General features: G+C 36.4%; 1 protein-coding gene across 2 annotated transcripts; it reads right to left on the minus strand.

The window, feature by feature from the left end:
• Positions 1-1,821: 1,821 nt before the first annotated feature.
• Positions 1,822-19,062, minus strand: LOC149834446 (NagB/RpiA/CoA transferase-like superfamily protein). Of its 2 annotated transcripts, none has more exons than XM_090011406.1 (9): positions 18,888-19,062; positions 17,216-17,343; positions 7,581-7,644; positions 6,549-6,653; positions 6,050-6,145; positions 5,904-5,960; positions 4,786-4,903; positions 3,316-3,382; positions 1,822-2,201 (listed from the first exon to the last, which is right to left on the minus strand). In XM_090011406.1, exons 1-9 carry the CDS (start codon positions 19,041-19,043, stop codon positions 2,126-2,128), a joined length of 867 nt encoding a protein of 288 aa, XP_089867532.1. In that variant the 5' UTR covers positions 19,044-19,062; the 3' UTR covers positions 1,822-2,125. The 2 variants fall into 2 exon arrangements, with proteins under 2 accessions (XP_089867532.1, XP_089867533.1); XM_090011407.1 differs by having other exon boundaries at positions 2,031-2,190.
• Positions 19,063-21,068: the final 2,006 nt, after the last annotated feature.

Here is a 21,068-nt window from a genome sequence, read left to right on the forward strand (position 1 = left end):
GGAGGACATAAAATGGGGATTGAGGTTAAAATCCAAACACGTGCACAAACAGAGGGCATAATTTTGAGACAGGACAGGGATGGAGACCTTGTCCCCCACCCCCGCACTGGTCCACTGCCACCCCTAGCTTTGAACGTAGGTCAGTGGAAGTGTGGTGAATGGGTCGGATTGTGGTTGAATGCAGTAAGAACCAAATCCAATCCAATTGAGTCTCAGCAATTTGGGGTCCGCAGTTATGGAGATAGGTAATAAACCAATCCAAACATAATTGGATCTAGCACATCAATCCCAACCATCCTGGAATCAGATTTGGCTGGACATGGGTCAACTGAATCCATTCTATCTGGATCGAATTTTGGGATCCATCCTCGGCATGGATCTTTTTTTGCTGACCCATTACAAGACCCAAATGCAGTTATCCAAATTCTACCTTTACTGGACGTAGATTATTAAATTGTAGATAGTTTGGATAGGTTGGTTGGCTTAAGATCCTCAGCCAGAGGACGTCGCCAGTATTTTATATGTAGTTTTGATAAAAATAAATTTCTGAAATTATGCACGTCCATGTTTGAGACTCCATTTTCGTGACCCAGAATAACCTGAACCCAGCAATTTGTTATTTGGGTGGGTTCATGTATACCCTGATGGATCGGGCACCTGACCCGTTGACCCTAGGCATAGGAACTTATGGGCAGAGAGAATAGAGCCTCTAATGCCACAAGAACTCTTTGTTCCATCTTCTAGGTTGTATAGTGTAGGGAGCATAGTGAAACGTTTTTATCGGCAATTTCTAGTTTTTCAAAAACTCACGAGAAATTAAAAAAATTTCCATAAATTTCACATTTTTTTCGGCAAAATCTCAGCAACAAAAAAATAAATTAAAAAAATATAAAAATTATTTTGTATAAGAAAATATTAATACAAATTATTTAAAAATAAAAATACATGATTTTTTCATGATAAATAGCCGTTTAAAATGTAAATATAATGTTTAAATCGTGGTATTTATGTTTTTCTCATAAATCTCGCGAGATTTTGAGAAATTGCCGTTTTAAACTTTCAGGCAATTTCTTGCGATATTATCGCGAGATTTTCATAAATCTTGCTATATTTGTCACAGTGGTAGGGAGTAGATGAGTCGGTCAAGTCTTTGAGAAGAGCTAGTGTCATTTTTAGAGAGTTTTCAAGTAGAAAATATGTTCTGATCAAGTAACAGGTGCAAGAACTCATGGTGTTATCAAAGAAATTGGTAGTATCGTAGTCCAGCTCCCCTTTCTAGTGCTTCAAATCTTACCATTGGAAGGTTCGTTCTTTACGATCCAATAATCTTTCTCTTCCCTTTCCATTCTTGTATCGGACTTGAATTGTATCAGTACATAAGAAAAGCAACAGAAGGCTTATAGATGAACTGAGACAGCTAGTGGATTAGAAGATAGAGTTGACTTGTTACTATAGTTAGGTAGGTATGCTCTAAAGGCGATTCAGTAAGTTGACTAATTCGATGTGTTGTCATGATCTTCACACAATTTCCAGTGTCAGTGTATCACTATTCTCTCTTTGATCTTTCAAAATTTTCCTGCATGCTAGTGGGCTTTAATGGTTGTTTCATTGCCTTGTCAAGGTTTGATTTGGCTCCATGCTTGCAAGAGCACGTTTAATGGTAAAGGTAGTACGAGAGCTTTTCACCAAGAGTTCAGTAATTCGCTATTCGCAACCAGGCATCCTCTGCTGTGATCTCCATTACTCAACAAGAGAATCCAAAATTACCACGAGATTTTTCATAGATCTTGTGACATTTGATTGGTGAAAGCACAAGCGAACTAAAAATGGGGCAAATCTCTGAATTACCTAAAAACATTAAAAATTATTACAAGAGCAACTGTCACATATAATACACAGATTTTAGAACCATCATATTGGTGCTATGCCTCTTCTTTTACAGTATAAATAATAGCAAACTACAGGCTGATGCAATCCGGCACAGGTGAATGCCTTAAATGTTAGGAGGTGCATCTTATAGTACAGAAACCGTAAGCAAGAAATGGGTCACAGGATTCTTACATCAGCAGTCCCAAAAGATAGCTTTGTGATCTAATGGATGGCTGGGCAGCAAAGTATATAAAGTCTATGACCTGACTGCATTCTTTGACAAATTATCAACAGTTTCCAGACCATATTTAGAAGCTATTACTGCGCAGCAGCTGGAAAGGGAGAAAGATAAGTATCACATTATGGATAACGAGAAAAATTGATAATCTAAGAGAATTGCATGGTTGGCTCCTGCTGATGGCCCCATATAGATTTGCACAAATACTGAAGAAAGAAAGGCACTAGCTTAGATGTTTCCCTTTTGAATATAGCATATGAAATAACAACCAATTGTGGAAAAGCATTTTGATGTGAATTAGAGAAATCATATAAGGTCAAAATCACATCCAATGCATATCTTGGCCATAATCATGGTTTGCACGTCAACATGCTGCCTGAAATGAAAGACCATGGCATGTCAAGTAGGGTGGGTTCATGCTCTCTGTCCAAGATATTGTTCAACAACAAGCAGGAAAATTCATCAACATAAATGGGTGAAAGTATACAGCAGGATCTGTTACAGCGATTCAGATAATGGGAGAAAAAATAACGAGTATGCATTATGAAGTAATAAGCAGAATCAAGTGGGACATGAAAAAAGCATCTTGATTTGCATGTGAAATACAGGGTCTAGTTTTCTTAGCATCTAAACAAATGCCATAGTAGGATTTCAAAACCAGCAAAAGAAAAAGAAATACTATTGGGCCAAGGCCTAACATCCAATTAAATTGTCAGAGATGAAATTTATCAAGACAGACCCAACTAGTAAAACCATGTTCAAGAATAATTAATGCTAGTACCAAGGCCAAAGAATAGTTACAAATGATAGAAAGCTAAATGAATGATCGAGTTTTATAGCATGACTCCAGCATTTCAATTGGATGTTTGATGGCTGTAACAGAACAAAGTGAACAGCAAATCCAAATGAGAAATGTTGCAAAAATTTAAGCATATGAAGTGGATGCATGATTTGAGCATTTCTGCAGTGATGGACAACGAAATCTAGATGAGAAATGTAATGCTACATCAAGCACCTTATTGGGTTACGCCATGAAAGCATGAAAAAATATTGGCCACCAGACAACTTTGGCAATGCCACTTGAGAACCACATATACACCAGAATAACCATAGTGTCATAAATAGAACTCCGTATCTACTACTCAGCAATTGGGAGGAAATAGTTCAGTATGAAAAAAAAGCAGAGGATTTGTCAAAGATAAACTTACGGAATCCCATGTATCACCCCATGGTCCACAACCCCATCAATCTCATCGAGGCTTTCTGCTACTTTTGCTGTGATCATCCAAATATTTATTTGAATAAGAAAAATGATGAGAAATTGCTCATGAAAAAAAAAGGCTCAATCATAGAATGAACATGCTAGCCTAGAAGAGCAATGGAAGATAAAATACTGAGATAGCAAATTATAAGAACAAATTTTCCATCAAAAGTTAAATCAGACAATACACACTACAGTCAGATTGCATTCCATGTGTCTAAGCTATGTCTGTTAGACATGGAAAGGAATGCCAGTGCAAAGGGCACCGAGTACTGGAGAAACTGATGCTCACAAAGCTAGATACAGGAACATGCACACACACACACACACACACACACACACACACACACACACACACACACACACACACACACACACACGGATGAACATGGTCAAAGGTAAGCTAGGGATGGGCAGGGTTTGGGCTACATGTGCACTCTGAAACCCAATTTAACTTGGACTCTGCTCATCTCAAACACCTACCCAGACCAGGCCTGAGTTGTGGAGGAATTGGGGTTCCTCATTTGTTTGGGTGCACCTATTATTCCCCCAAGGATTCAGATTAGTTCTGTTGGGTTCTCTGTCCTGTTTAGGGGACTAGGGAGAAAGAATGATAATCCCAAAAATAACTCTGGACGTTTTCAAGAGAAGCAGAACATTTCACACGAGAAGGAATAGGCAAATATCTTCTCTTTGTGAAGGAATTGGTGGGAGAAGATTCCATGCTTACTTTTTTGTTTTCTCAAACTCCATTTTATCAAATGACAAAACAATTTTGAGAATCCTTGATTCCCAAAATTCTTTCCCTCAGTTTTTTCCATCAACCGCTTCCCAAACAAGTCCTAAAACTGAATAATGAGCTAAAGCTTTCAGCACTTCAGGTAAACCGGTCTCCGTTCAGGTTACAGATATAGTTTTTCATCCATAAACCACTTCATTCATTATGTGAATTTCAGTAACACCACTCTCTCATAGCATATTGAGGTTAAGGAAGTGTTCTTGGGGATTATACTTCTATACCATGTATAAGTCAGAAACATCAGTTTGTTAACCTGTTCGTGACATTTCATATATCTACCAATTCCATATTTTTAATATGCATGAACAAACACATGCACATGCAGAATACACTTACAGACACACAAACATATGGACACAATAGATGGTTCATGGTTCTTATTTAAGTCAAGTTGTAAATACAGTAAGCAAAAATAAACAAGATAATGCTTTGGCAATAAAAGCACACACCATGACTGTAAGGAAAAAGGACAAAATTTGAAATAATATAAATTATATTACATATTGTATATACCAAAAAAAAAGATATTTATCAGTAAAAATGGTGTTAAAATGTAAAAAACATGTCTTTTCATACCACATCAGTCTCTTGTGGCCAAGGGGGAAAAGGAGTATATACCTAGATCCATGATAGGAGAAGTGAATATGACATCAAGAATATTGTATCCTTCTCTTGTGATCAAGGGGAAGTCCCCTCCCAATGGACCAGCAAATCCGTAAGAAGGTCGCCTCCAAACCTGAAAATTTAACAAGGTCAAAACTCATGAATAAGATTTACAATTCATTCCTCTTAGAGAAAAATAAACAAGGTGAAAACATTATGTACTTCTGTATGGATGCAAATGCTATGGCATTGCTTGAATGCCAATAAACATGTATCATAACACTTAAAAACAAGCATACTAGAACAATAGGTTTTCCCATCTTGCTGGCCAAGATAGATGAAATGTGCTTAAAAACTTCTGAAAGCATCTTTGCCTTTACAACCATAAACCAAATTGGTTGCAGAGTAAAATTGATCCTTAATATGATTGCATAGAATGCCGCTAAACACAATGTTAAAACTGATCGCCGGATATGTCTAGGAATATTACTCAAACTCAAAATCATGTGAGATATTAATCTGACCATTCAGACACTGTTACAATGTCTGAGCACAATAAGGTGCATGAGGGACGTTCTTGCTGCCTTTTTTTTTCTCTTTGCATCTTAAGGATTCAACAGCAGCAACTAGCTATCAGAGAAGTTTAGTTGGCACTATGTACGTGCACACCATGTGTATAATAACAGCCTACCACAAGGCTACAAGAACCCAAGGCTATCCAAAAGAAAAACACAGTCTACAAACTTTACTATTCAATACTTCCCTTTAAATTAATCAGTTTTATTAATTATGATTTCCCTTGCAGCATTGTTCAATTTCAATACTTGACAAAGATAGTACATATATTGCTCTTATGCATCTCCCAACTAGGAACAAGATAATAATATACATTGGTTTCATAGATTGAGCAATTTCCACCTTAAACAAACACGTATACCATCAAAATTAAGCTGGTTTGTCCTTGGATTATTACTCAAACTGGGAATGGAATGGTTAGAAACACACATACTATGCATTATTTATATGGACCTGTGCCGTTGGCAAAAAATTACTGTTCATAACAAATGACCAACTATTTTGACAATTGATTTCCATTTTAGGCAATCAAAACCAAACAAAGGAATGAAGAACACCTCTGCATCCCCTAAGAACATATCATCAATCTGTTCTGCAATTTCCATCCATCTATCCTGAAAGAAACAAAAGTCTTAAAGTTGTTACGATTATGATATGCATTCACACTAATCAGCACTGCTGCTAGTTGGACATTACAACTTACGGTAGCAACTAAAACAGGAATGGAGCCCTCAGGCTTTCCAGTGTACTTCTCTTTGCTGATGATGAATACCAGGTTATTTGTTGCCTTCATTATAGACTGCAAAGACCGAGAAGTAAGAATATAATGCAATGGCAAAACCTAATCACCAAATGCTTTTTTTATCAGAAATTTACCCCAAAACTAAATCATAATTCTTCTCCCTTCACCTATGCCGCAAAAAATCAACATTTTGTAGAAAATTAAAATGAAAAAAAGAATAACCAAACCAGAAAATTATCCCTTTGAAAAATGAACAAATAACAAAACGGTAAAATTTATACACAAGGATTAGATTCATCTAACCACTTCATGGAACAGCTGAAGATGCATCATCATTTTCTTTTACCTATTTATCAATATGGCACCACACATTCTGAAGTTCTTTATATTTATTTAAGTTCTAAAATTTTTGGATTTAAGGCAAAGGAAAGAAAGAAACGTATGAATGAACAGTATTTACCTTCTCCTGTATAATAGACTCAGACTCTTGCAGTCTCCTGCGACCAATGATAGCAGCAACTGTTCCTTCTTCTATTACATCTGCATCATCAAATGCAAAATCTGTCTGCAAAAAATAAATACATGAACATTGAAATTTGGTAAACTTCATGGAATTAATAAATAATATGGAAAAAGTAGCCATATTAACAGAAAAAAACTATAATAATAACAAAATGACTCAAAATGTAAATCAAGATTCAAAATATCCACAAAGGAGATCATAGATTATAGTGTAAAGCATACAGTAATAAAACAAAACAAGAAAACAGGTGTAGTAACAATTGTTATATGTTTGCCTCAGGATATATCATATATCTCAATTTTACATTCCATTGTTAGTTGGAAGCTACGTAGTACTAGTATATGAAATTTTAGGATGCATTTGAGTGTGAGACAAATTTCCGTGGTGAGTTTTTCTCCCGAGACAAAAAAGTCCTGGATACTCTGTCCTCAGACAATTTTTTCTGTATTTGAATTGCAAGGAAAAACAAAGGTGTTTTCTTTTGTTTTGGATCGCACCAGTATGAAAAGCTGGAAAAGTCTGGAAACTCTATTTAGAGCATCCAGATATGGTAAAATGCATTGAAATTGTGAATCCGAACAGCCTGTCAAATTTCTTCTCAATGATGGAGATATAACATAATTTTATGATAAGCATGAATTACAAGCACCAACACTCACATACACAAAGCAAATCACTTTCTGTTCTATCTGCCACAATACTTACAGCAAATTCAAAGATAAAAAATTAATCAACAAAAAGCCAACAAAATGGGCTGAAGAATTGGTAAAATAATATAATATAAGATGAACTTCCAAATTAATTAAATTAACATAATATGACAAACATTGGAAGACCCATTGCAGAGACAACATTGGATGGGCCGCCTTGCCCCACAACCAGTTTATAATGACAAACAAATTTCAGATATAATAAACATAAACCAGTTCTTGCAACAAAAATATAAATTAGATAATGAAAGATGCATACTTTATGTATGTCATCATCCAAAGGAATTCCTGCTTTTGCTGCTTCAGTTGCACTGGAGGTAGACCTGTGATATGGCATAACAGGTGAAATCCTCTAAGCTAGCATGATAAATATATGTAGGTAGACTTATACAATATAAAAGAAAGGTTTCCTTGACTGAGCATAACAGGTAGCAAAGTTTGGAATTAATGGAACAAATAACCCCAGTAGGAATGCAAAGATGAATCTAAAGAAAATGGTCAAGCCATGTGATACTTTAGCAGATTTAACGAGAACTATGAAAGCGAGCAGTTGAATCATTCCTCTTCCACAAAAACAGAATATAAATCTGGATGTCAAAAACTCAAAGAAGGCACAACAGGTAGTCAATCAAAGTACTTGAGTACTTCAAAATGACTTCCAGTCATCCTGATTAATTTCAGAAGCAACCCACATGGTCATGTTTTAGGACAATGGCTTCGAAATAGTGATTTGTCATAAGACTTTACAGCAGCTATGTCTAAATCTGCCTATATAGTTGCCATACAGCTGAAATGCCTCCATTTTTTATGAACTCCATAATCGCATCACAAGTGACAGAATTGAATAGCATCTTTCCTAACAATGAAATCACAACCCAACAGTGTGTATAATGAAGTGATCAAAAAATAAATAGTTCTAGCAGCACTATGTTTTGGAATCTTCTGCAATAAGCTTTGAACTCCCACCTTTTGGTAGATCTGTTTAAATAGATTGAAGTTTCTCTCTTCAATCTATCTTATGTATTGACTGAAAGTTGATATTCTTGAGTAAGTTCATATTAGAATAGATGAAACTCTTCTTGGAAAATATGTCCATTGGTTGGTGGATATAAGCAACCTGCAATTAAAGTATCAAAGTAATCTCAAAATTTTCATCTCAAACTTTGGATATTTTAAGACACCCTGAAGACTGATTGAATATGACAAATAACAATGACAAATACACCTTAGACAAATAGTACAATGTGCGAAAGTGTGCACTCTTTAGATGTTAAAAAAGATCTTTGGCCGACTACATACAAAAATAAGGGGGTGATGTTAGCAAATTTAATCTCCATGCCCTTGGTTACAATTTAATGGGGGCCGGTAAACAAACCAAACCACTGATAACTACACTTGGTTCAGCTAGGTAACGAGCTCGTTTGAGCACATAAAATAGGCTCCTTAAGTTGAACGCAAGCCTAATTTTACAAGCCTGACATGATCAACAAGATAAATCATATATGTGTATGTTAAAGGTCAGAAGTTCAATTCTTTTTCCTCGCCATTTTAAAGGAAAACATAACTACTTTTTATTCAGATCAACTGGCTTAGACTAGACCCAAGTTCACGGAGAGCCAAGTCCAAGCTACCAAGCTCAAGCTCAAGCTCATGGTGAAACTGAGCCCAATATTGAACTGGTTGAGCCAGAATGAGCCATTCTTGAATGCAAGATCCATTTGATTTTGAAGTGTCCTTTAACCAACACAACATTTTCGGTGACCAAAAGTAGCATTTCTGTTATTGCAGCAAGTACTGAAAGTCACCTCATGAATATGGACTATAAATTCAAACAAATTTTCATATCCATGACATTTCAGCCACAGCATGTGCAAGCTGTTTACACCCACTGACTGTCAAATCTAATTATAGTAACAAATATGCCAAATATCATGAGGCTGGTAGTATTTATGATTACATTTTTCTTATCATATATGAGCTATCCTTCATTCAAAGTGAACTGCTGATTTAGTATGCATATCATCAAATATGTATCAGAACAGCTCCTTCTGGTATTTTAATTCTTAGTAACCAAATGATTGCCTTTTCATAACAATCCTTGCTCTTCAGTCCAACAGTTTAGGCAATCACTTATATACAAAGGCAGCTAGTGGGTGCCTCCTCTCAACAAAATGGCTGAACAGCCACCACACAAAGCACATGGACGAGATCTTGGTAAAATACAAGGTAATATATAAAATCACAACAGAGATACCACAGATCAAGAAGGAAGAGGAGAGAGAGAGATGCCAAAATAGGTGTGCCTCTCACATGACACAGTACAACACGGGATACAATGTAGTGTACGTTATGACATGGTCAACCCTTGTGTTAAGATGCTAGTAGTATATTGGCTTACACATCTTAATCACCCTATGGCCTTTTGGTGTATCAGTTAGGCTCCTCACATTTGGTATCAAAGCAACCATCATGTTTCTAGCTCAATTCTCGAAATGGGCGCCCTAGAAAAAAGGCTATCTGGACTAGAATAAGAGCCATAAAAGATGAAAAGGGCTACCTGGAGCTAGGGCTAAAGTGAAATCTGTTAAGATATACATATACGTGTATATATATGTATATATACATGTATATATATATATGTGTTTATTGTTAACTGAAATACCCATTAGGGGTATTTTGGTCTTTTCTCTTTAATAGGTGTCAGCCCATTAGGGGCTGACATTTCTGCATTTTATTTCATGTATTTATTTTTGTATTTTTCTTTTTTTACCTTTTTTGTCTTTTTCAGATTTGATGGGACAACTCCATATAGCTGTTGGAGCTGCCCCAACAGCTATATTTATGACTGTTGAGTGCAGCCCCAACAGCCATATTGAGCTGCACCCCATTGGCTCCATTGTATTATAAATTGGCCTCTTGTGGTTTTGTATTCCTAACTCATTCTTGAGTGCTTCTATGCAATAACAAGTTTGTAGACCCTTGTGTGGGTGGTTTCATGATTCAATCAAGTATTTTTACTTGATTGAAAGTGTGTTCTTGCATGCGTATCGGATTCAATCCACTTCATTACATGGTATCAGAGCTTTGGTGGTCCAAAGGTAAGTTTTTTGAAGAAAGTTTGTGACAATATCAAGAGGAGAATCGTACGCTCAGGGGATACAACAAATCGAGGATTGTTGCATCGTGAAGCATGCCATCTCTCAAATAAGTGCTCGTATTTCACACTTTTTTCTTTCTTCTTCGTTCTCTACCCTTTCTCTTAGCCTTGTAAGGAAATGGAGAATGAAAGAGAGGTAATGGTCTCCATTCCCGTACGCCTAAACGATACAAACTATGTGATGTGGGCATCCATAGTTAAACACAAAATATGGGAAAAGGGATTATAGGGTTTGGTGGACGGTACCGAAAGAGAACCCAAGCTCATTCTTACGAAAAATGAGAATGGGAAAACGGTTGCTCTTCAAGGAGAGGAAATGGGTAAAGTTGTTTCCGATTACGAGAAAAAATGGAAAGAGTGGAGGATGGGCCACTCCAAAATAATTGGATGGTTTATCAATAGTGTGGACATCCACAAATGTTCTAGCTTAGCGAAATTTGATTTCGCTAGTGATGCATGAAAATATCTTAAAGACATGTATAGTCTTAAAGATATTGCACACATATGCAATGTTCAAAACAAGGTGAGAACCATGACCCAAGGAGAAATGAGTATTAGAGAATATTACAATGCACTTTTTCTCCTTTGGGATGAATTGGCTCTTCTTGAGTCAAAATGGCATTGTCCTCAAAATGTAGAACTCTGTGAAAATCAAATTAAAATGGAGCATTTCTACCAATTTGTGAATGGGCTTAGGCCCAAATTTGAAGGAACTAAATCGGCTCTCCTTCATAGAAGAGGTAGAAGAGGTGTGCCATACATAGTCGAAACTCTTGAAGAATTGACTATGCAAGAAAATAGATTGAAGAAGCCATCCACTTCAAAGGATGAAGAAACCATGCTTGCTATGTCAAAGCCCGGTAATCATACTAGGAGTTATAAACCTCATCACTTTGTGAAAAATGAGAATGGGAGAAATCCTAACAACTATGAGAGGAATGATAAAAAAGGTGGCAAAATCATATGCTATCATTGTTATGTACCGGGACACATCAAGCCGTTTTATCCAAAAAGAAAGAAAGAAGATCACCGAGATGATAAGAGAGTTGCTTCGGTGGAAAGGAATGATGTTGACAACTCCAAATGCATTCGCTCCCTATCTTTAGCTCAATTAATGGAAGCGCTACAACCAATGTTCAAAACTCAAGTTTCTTCCTTTTCGGGGGCGGCCGTATCCACAAGTGGTGACCTTGGTAAGACTTCTTGGATCTTGGACTCTGGTGCCTCTTTTCATATAACTCCAAATGAGTCAATATTATTCGAATGTCATTCTAACTCAAATGATTCTTATGTTTCAACCGCTGACAGAACATCCTTAAAAATCAAAAGTCTTGGAATCTTTCAAAAACAACCAAACTTTCACATACCAAATATTAGGGTTGTACCAAAATTAAATTTGAACATTTTATCGGTTTCACAAATTACGGATCATGGTAGTAAAGTTTTATTTTCTTCTAATCATTGTTTAATACAGGATTTTCAGTCCGGGAAACCAATTGGGCAAGGCCATAGAAGAGGAGATCTCTATCTAATGGACAATCTTGAGTTATCAAAACAATCTTTTTGTAATTTTGTGGAAAAGAAAGATATAGAAAATTGGCACAAAAGACTAGGACATCCTAGTGTGACCAAATTACACTTGTTTTCATTTTTTATTATAAAGAAAAGAATTTGGTTTGTGAAGATTGCATTCTTGGCAAAATGAAAGCTTTACCCTTTGGGCAAAGACAATTTATATCCAAAATCCATTTGAGTTAGTACATTCGGATGTATTTGGATTTGGGACCGACTCCAGTTATATCTAAAGGCGGGGTATCTTACTATATTATATTTGTAGATGATTATAGTAGACATTCTTGGATCTTTTTTCTTAAGAAAAAGTCAGAAGTACTTGATTGTTTTAAAAGATTTTTCTATTACGTAAAGACTCAATTCAAAACCAATATTCAAATTTTTAGATCCGATTATGGGGGAGAATTTGTATCAAAAGAATTTAAAAAATTTCTTGATTCAAATGGCATCATTCATCAAAAATCTTGCCCTTACACTCCTCAACAAAATGGACTAGCTGAAAAAAAGCATAGACATATTGTTGAGACCACTAGAACACTTCTTGTATCAAAAAATGTTCCAAAAATGTTTTGGGCCGAAGTTGCTCTTACGGCAGTCTATTTGATAAATAGAATGCCCTCAAAAGCTATTGAAAATATATCCCCTATTGAAAAATTGCTTAAAATCCCCCCCGATTATAAAAGATTGAGTCTTTGGATGTAAGTGTTTTGTTCTTACCCATAAGAACGACAAACTTTTCCCAAAAGCAATCCCTTGTGTTTTTTGGGGCTATGCCAAAAATCAAAAAGGATATAGATGTTATGACAGGTAAAGGGACAAATTATATGTTTCACGAAATGTTACATTTCTTGAAAATGAAGATGGTTTTAGCAAGGAAAAAACCCAAGAAAACTATGATTATTCGTTTCTTTTTTATCTCATTAATGAACATGAAGGGTATGAAAATCTTCATAATGAGCATGAAAGTAAACATGAAGACTCTGACTCTCATGATGCAAGTGAAAATATAGACAATAATCTTAACAATATCGACCCATCCCATAGTAACATACAAACATATACTAGGCGGACCGAAGGGCACCCACCATGTGCTTTAGAAAGATATTCTCAAAATCAAGATATTGATTCTGCTAGTATTAGAAAATCGGTAAGAATTTCAAAAGCCCCTAGTAGATTTGTATCCTATGATTCCTTTGAACCAAGATATCGAGCATGCTTAATGGCCATACACTCATATTTTGAACCATCATCCCACTATGAAGCTAAAAATCATCAAGAATGGATTAAAGTCATGAACGATGAATTAGAAGCATTAGAAAAGGCAAAAACTTGGGAAATTCAAACATTACCTAAAGGAAAGAAAACTATAAGATGTAGATGGGTTTATAAAATCAAAACCAAATGGAATGGGACATTAGAAAGATATAAAGCTAGACTAGTAGCTAAGGAATATAGTCAAGAATATGGAATTGACTATGATGAGACCTTTGCCCCAGTTGCTCGAATGACGACTGTCAGAACTCTCATCTCTATAGCATCAATCAAAAAATGGTCAATTTTTTAAATGGATGTAAAAAATGCTTTTTTAAATGGTAATCTGGATGAGGAGGTCTACATGGATCCTCCACCAGGTTTGAATTTAGCACATGGAAAAACTCTTTGTCTACGAAAAGCCTTGTATGGGTTAAAACAAGCTCTCAAAACTTGGTATGATAGATTTAGTAATCTGATGACTCAACTGCATTTTAAATCTTGTTTTACTGACACTGCATTGTTTGTTAAGTCTTCCAATGCAGGGATGGTTATACTGTTGCTTTACGTAGATGATATGATAATCACAAGAGGTGATAAGCAGGGAGTAAACCATATCAAAGATGTGCTTAAAGACAACTTTGATATGACAGATCTTGGCTTTTTACGGTATTTCCTTGAAATTAAAGTAGCTTACTCACCTCGTGGTTATTTTTTGTCACAGACTAAGTATGCCGCAAAGATCATAGAGAGATCAGGACTCTCAGATGAAAAACGGGTTGTCACTCCAGATGTTATAAATGCAAAAATGAAGAAGGATGATGGAGAACCTCTGCAAGATCCAACCTCATACAAACAAATGATTGGAGTTTTGACCTACCTTTCTATTACTCGTCCTGATATCTCTCATGTTATTCACTCTGCCAATCAATTTCAGCATGCTCCCACTACAGTATATATGAGTGTTGTAATGAGAATTATTAGATATATTAAGAATTCTACAAGTCATGGATTGTTTTTATCATCTTCTTCCTCATTAGAAGTCATTGCATACTCAGATTCTGACTGGGGAGGGGATGTAAATGATAGACGCTCAACTACTGGTTTGTGTGTTTTTGTAGGTGACTCCCTAATCTCCTGGTGATGCAAGAAGCAACAGAAGGTGTCTCTCTCCTCAACTGAAGCTAAGTATCGCGCCATGGAAACAACTATGTCTGAGTTAGTATGGTTGCGACAACTACTAGAGGATTTGGGAATTCACACCACAGAACCTTTCAGATTATGCTGTGACAACAAGAGTGCTGTATATATCGTGAGCAATCATACGTTTCATGAGATGACAAAACACATTGAAATGGATTGCCACTATGTTTGGGAAGAATTTCTGCGGAAGACTATCACACTGCCTTATGTTCCATCAGAGTATCAACTCGCAGACTTCTTCACCAAAGCACTTCCTTCACCCAGATTTCACTTCCTACTTGGCAAACTCTCGGTTGTTGCACCATGAGTTTGAGGGGGGTGTTAAGATATACATATACGTGTATATATATATATATATATGTATATATGTGTTTATTGTTAACTGAAATACCCATTAGGGGTATTTCGATCTTTTCTCTGTAATAGGTGTCAGCCCATTAGGGGCTGACATTTCCGCATTTTATTTCATGTATTTATTTTTGTCTTTTTCTTTTTTTACTTTTTTGTCTTTTTCAGATTTGATGGGACAACTCCATATAGCTGTTGGAGCTGCCCCAACAGCTATATTTATGATGGGACAGCTCCATATAGATGTTGGAGCTGCCCCAACAACTATATTTATGATTGTTGAGTGCAGCCCCAACAGCCATATTGAGCTGCACCCCATTGGCTCCATTGTATTATAAATTGGCCTCTTGTGGCCTTGTATTCCTAACTCATTCTTGAGTGCTTCTATGCAATAACAAGTTTGTAGACCCTTGTGTGGGTGGTTTCGTGATTCAATCAAGTATTTTTACTTGATTGAAAATGTGTTCTTGCATGTGTATCGGATTCAATCCACTTCATTTCAAAATCCATCCTAGAGTGAGCCACCAAGGACGTTGACTGCAGAATATGGTGGATTGTTAAGATCCTAGTGGCTTAAGTGCTTGACTTTATGCACCTTGATCACCCTATGGCCTTTTGGTGTATTGATTAGGTACCTATCACAGTGTCATGTGCATTAACCATTGTAAATTTAAGAAAAAATAAGTTTGATATTGTACGAGTGCTAGGAAGAGAGAGAGAGAGAGAGAGTAAATGTCATCATTTTTGTCTTTTCATCAATCATATCACATGTAATTTTAGCACTCTCATCTCATGTAACAAATATTACAAAATTTCCATCATAGATGGCCAATATATTGTATTATATTAATCAGTGTCACCGATAATTTGAAAATATCATGATATTATCAGCAAATTCAGGTCAGTCGATAATATCAGCAAAATATTGTGACATTATCAGCAAATTCAGGTCAACTGGCAATATCGGAGAAATATCGTGATATTTTTAAAATATCACCAGATATGAAAATATTGTGATATGTCTGCGACATTGTTTTAAAATTTTCATTATTTTAATATTTTATGCCAGTTTTTGTATTTTTTTGTTTATTTTGTACTTTAAAAACTTTTCAAAGATATTTCATTATATTTTTGCAAAACCTTTTTCTTATATTTTTATATATTTTTTAATGTTTAAAACTCCCATGATTTTTCCGAGAAATTACCTTGAATAATATAGGTGACTATGATATTAATACAAAATATTACATCTCTCTCTCTCTCTCTCTCTCTCTCTATATATATATATATATATATATATAACCTTTTATGTTTTTCAAATTTTTGTTGAATTGGTGTCGCGTTTATGTCATGCACACATACATGTCCGGGCCTTTGGGACATAAATGGGTTGGGGAGGGATTTGTGTGTGTGTGTGTGTGTGAGAGAGAGAGAGAGAGAGAGAGAGAGCAACATCTATGGTTAGAGATTATTAAGCATGTATAAATGATGGGGGTGGTTTCAGAGGATGACACTGACAACCTAACTGTCTACCAAAAGGTTCTCAAATACCAAACATCAGATTAAGATCTGATGCAGGATATGCTACTAAAAGTCAAGAGTGGTTGATGATTCTACCCATGCTTGGTGAGCAGGCTACAATTAGCATTAGATCATCAACATGAAAGATCTAAGGTGCTTATCCAGCTATCCCATCTCCTTCATATCCTTCCTCATGGTTTGTATATGAATCATCTATCTGTTTATACATGTCATGTCTTTCATGCTTTCTGCATTATTCTAACCATCAACCTAGTTACAGAACTACTGTGGAGCTCTGCAGCCCAAATTGAAGCAATATTCCATCAAGCTAATTGTACTAGAGAAGGAGTAACACATCATGTGCAGACCAAATCATTCAACTGGTAAAAGTTTGTGCTACCTTGAACATCACCTATACAACAAATGGGAAACACAGTTATGCATGCAAATTGTTGATTAAAATTTGAAATAACCAATTTGCACATGCTTAAATGTTCTTCGTTCATTACTTCTAACACATTCTTCAAGTACAAGTGCAAAACAAAACGTTAATAAAGTAACTAGCCACAAAAAGGAAAAAAAACAAGTCTGAAACAATAATAAAAATATGTTTACAACACAATTTCTGACCATATTAATGATTCACTAGATTCACCAGAAACCAACCAAAAGTGATATATGTGATTTAAAAGAAAGAGAAAGGACTTACAACTCTAAAGCTAATTAGGCAACACAAATTAAATCAAATGTTCAAGATCACTTAGAGGCTTTAAGAAAACCTAATAAAAGTTTATGTATGGCCAAATGAAATTGATTTATTAGGAATTAGAGAATACACTCACATTGGGACTCCTACTATATCTTTCAAGTTTCCAACTTTAAGTTGTTGACCCAATTGCTTTATGACCATAGCAGAAGCAGGGCCGGTTCCTAATCCCACCACCATGCCATTTCTCACATAAGTATCCACCTATAAGATCTTCCCAAAGTCACAAACAATAAAATTTTGGAAGATAATAGAAGGAATGACACCATGAATATGAGTTGCTTGACATGGAATCCTGTCTCCAAACAGCTTCAACACTTCAATGGACACTATTGTTTAAGGATTTCAACATGAAAATGATGGTCCATATTCAAGGCATGTTTGCATCGCGAAGAAACAGGTGGATTTCCCATGGAAACACAGAAACCAACACTTTTCATGGGCCTAACTGTGCAATGCAAATGTGACCAAAATGCACTGAGCAGGTGGCGGATGGGGGTTGTCGAACTTGCTCTTTGTGGAAGAAGGCACTGCATGGATTTCCTGTGGACTGTTCATCCATGGGATGCAAACATGCCCTTATCAGAAAAACCAATGCATTTTCAACGAGGACCCATTACATGGTTTTGGTATGAAAAATATGTCCAGTGAGGCCACCTCCAAAACAGGCATTCCCCATTTTATGGTAAAACTCAAATATCCTGTTGAGGAACAACATAGTTCCAGTATGAAATGTGGGCCTTGCTCCGGTGATTAGAATTGAGGAGTCCAGGTTCCAAGTATGACTAGGATATTTCTCCAGTAGGTCCACAATCACCTAGCTCCAGTATCAAAGGTTGTTAACAATGTAAAATCTAGACCATCAATTTTCAAGGTCTGGTATTGAGATTACAGGGCCAAACTCACATGATTATCCCTTGCTAATGATTTAGAGAAACATTTTTCCACTTAAGAAAGGTTCAAGGAAAACCATGAAATTGTTAGTTGAAAAAAAAAATCAAGGTAAAGCATTATATCACCAATTTTTTTTTTTTTTTTTTTTTTTGGGGGGGGGGGGGGGGGGGGTGGCACAATATGTATAAGCAGTAAGTGCAAAACCATCGTGCATTAATAATTACCCTCAACTGGGATTTTCTTCCATTGATATGGTCACTAACAAAACTACACAGAGAAAATCCCTGGTACTAAATTTGATCCCAAGTAAAGGCACCACAAACGAAAAAAATATCACACACATCACAAACTGAGAATTTCTCTCCTCTGGACTTTCACATTAAGAATTAGCTTCAATATACGATTTTCACCATCGGATTCACTTCGACAAATACGACTTTCAACAGTAAATCGAGAAAAACTGACAAAAACCCCAGCAATGCTATTGATTGAACCTCAGAAAGTATGCCCATACAAATGATTGACTATTTATTCCAGCATGTACACGTTATAAACTGAAACTATAAGGCATTTGATAAAAAAACTTGTGAATACAAGTTAAACACCAAAACACTCCAATACTATCATTTTGAGTCAAAAAATGAGTGACCATGCACACACACACCAAGCACTGTGAATTTTCACTTACTGGTATAACATCCATGAACATGAATTTTTACCAACTAACCAAAGATCCCCACCACGTATGAACAGCAACCCATTGACACCATCAACTTGGTTACTTGTAGGAAAGCTAGAGAATGAACCAATTCAACAGTAAACAGCAAAAGGGAGAAAAAAATGTGAACACATACAGCATGTTTGGCGGCTTCTAGCAAGTGGGGATCATTGGAGATGCATGCTGAAACCACGGAATGGGTTCTCCTCTCTCCTTTGAGGTTTTTCCGGCATGAGTTATTGGTCCCTTGGCCGTGAATGGGTAACGAGAGACCAAGCAAAGTAGAGGCCATTGGCTTCTCGTTGGCTCCCGTTGCCCGTTCACTTGTCATACGATGATAAGGAAACAGACTAGCCAAGCACAACTCGGGTTCCGGTTGGGCTTCATCATACCCGATCTTGGATTAGGGTCTGAAAATTAGACCCAAATTGATTTTCATGGGATTAAGGGTTTTCTTTGGGTCTTGTGATTTATTTTGGACCCGAATATGTTTTATAGGGTTCCGTTAAATATCTGGTCGTGTATAAATGGTTCGGATATATATCTGTTACATGGTTTGGTTGGAATGTGAGTGGGTCTGGTCGGGTTTGGGTTGGATCTGAACTTGTTAGAGTTTTTAAGGGGAAATATTTGCTACCCTTGGGGGTAACGAACCTCCTAGTTCGAACTCATAAGCTGAGTTTGTTTCGACCAAATCTGATCCCGAGGCTGTATTTAGGGTGATCAGGTTGAGTTTTCAAGGGAAAATGTTTGCTACCCTTGTGGGTAAGGAAATACATATTTTGAACTCGTTAGTGGAGATTGTTTTGATCAGATTTGATCCCATCTCCCATGGATGTCTTTAGCATAATCAAAAAGTAGGAATCGATCCTTTGATCATATTTTCTTATGTAAAATACAATCTTTTGAGAATCAAAAAATTGGTAACTGCAGGCTGTTGATTTTTTAACTTTTAGAAAATCCAACATTCACATCAGAAAACATGATCCAAAGGTCAGATTCTACTAAACCAAACATGGAAATCACATATAAAGGTTCAGATGTGCAAAGAAATAATTAAACCGATTTAAAGTACTAGACTTTTTCACTAGGGGGCTCCTTTCCCACGAGGGTAGCAAATATTATCCTTGTTTTTTATGGCTTGGGTAAGAATGGTTCTGGTATAAATAGGCTTAAGTGGTTGTTTAGGATTAAACAAGTTGCTAATAGGATTGGGTTAAAACCAGGTTAAGAAGGTTAAACTGGATTAAAAAACTAAACAAATTTTAGGGGCAATTAGTATTCAATAAAAATTAAGATTAGATATAAGTGACTACGTGTAGATATTCATGTAGGGTTTCATTTCAGGTATAAATTTTCCTGTTTTTATAGCCATTCGGGTATGAATCGGCTCGCGCCTTTGTGGATTTTGCTTATAATGGGTGTGGATACAAGTCGATTCAACATGTTCAGGTACAAGGTGGCATTGGATTAGGGCTGGTTCGGGTGCATATTACATTGAACCAATAGGATCATCATAAAAATGATTCATGTTCAGATGGGTTTGAGTCTGACCTTTTCATGCCCAAGAATCAACTATTAAAAACAGATTAGGTCCAGCATAACGGGTTCGGATCGGGTTTACCTGGCTAGTTGCAGGCCTAGTCTTGACAAATGATAACTGTTGCAACAATTAGGGAGACCCGGTAGAGATGAAGCTCAATTACCTCATGCTGCCACATGAATCACAATTTAAGTATTTGTTGTATTAAACACAAGTAGGAGAAAATTTTGCTAAAAATGACCGTACGGGTAATTTGATGTATTTTCCTAAAAGTCCTATACCTTTTTATATTATTCATCTCCAAAATCACAAATATCTAGATTTAAAACGATGCTTTACCCTTAGCACATAATCTCTGTTATCATATTTGTATATCTCATATCAAATGTCAAAAACTTATGTTTTTATAATAATTGAAAATCTAAGACACAGACTTATAACTTTCATGTTTTGATTTAGAACCAAAAACCCTTCTAGGGTTCCTGTTTATGTTCACATAGCCGATCAGGGATGCCATCCCCTTCCTTCAATTCGGCCTTGTCCATGAACGTATTGACTCCCTTGTCGGTGAGGGCATCGTAGAGGTGCTCTGCGAAACCACGTACGAGTGTCCTCCCCCATGAAACTTAAGAATACTTCAAAATCATGAGAAGGGGAGGAGGTGGGGGATGGAGAGCCAGCCATGAAAGCAAGGGGCAGTCTCCTCTAGAGAGAGAGAGAGAGAGAGAGATGGGCTTCAAGGAAAGCCTGTTGGTGTGACCAATGGCAAGGAGG

This window comes from Nuphar pumila, chromosome 6 (assembly GCF_984573655.1).
Source record: "Nuphar pumila chromosome 6, dmNupPumi1.hap1.1, whole genome shotgun sequence".
NCBI classification, from domain to species: Eukaryota; Viridiplantae; Streptophyta; class Magnoliopsida; order Nymphaeales; family Nymphaeaceae; genus Nuphar; species Nuphar pumila.

Bases quoted from the DNA above. Each gene is read 5' to 3' on its own strand.
- LOC149834446 (XM_090011406.1), bottom strand. From the start codon at position 19,043: ATGGCCTCTACTTTGCTTGGTCTCTCGTTACCCATTCACGGCCAAGGG. The intron at 7,645-17,215 runs GTGAGTGTATTC...GCCATATCACAG, and splicing joins GATATAGTAGGAGTCCCAAT to GTCTACCTCCAGTGCAACTG. The intron at 6,654-7,580 runs GTATGCATCTTT...TATTTTTTGCAG, and splicing joins TGGATGATGACATACATAAA to ACAGATTTTGCATTTGATGA.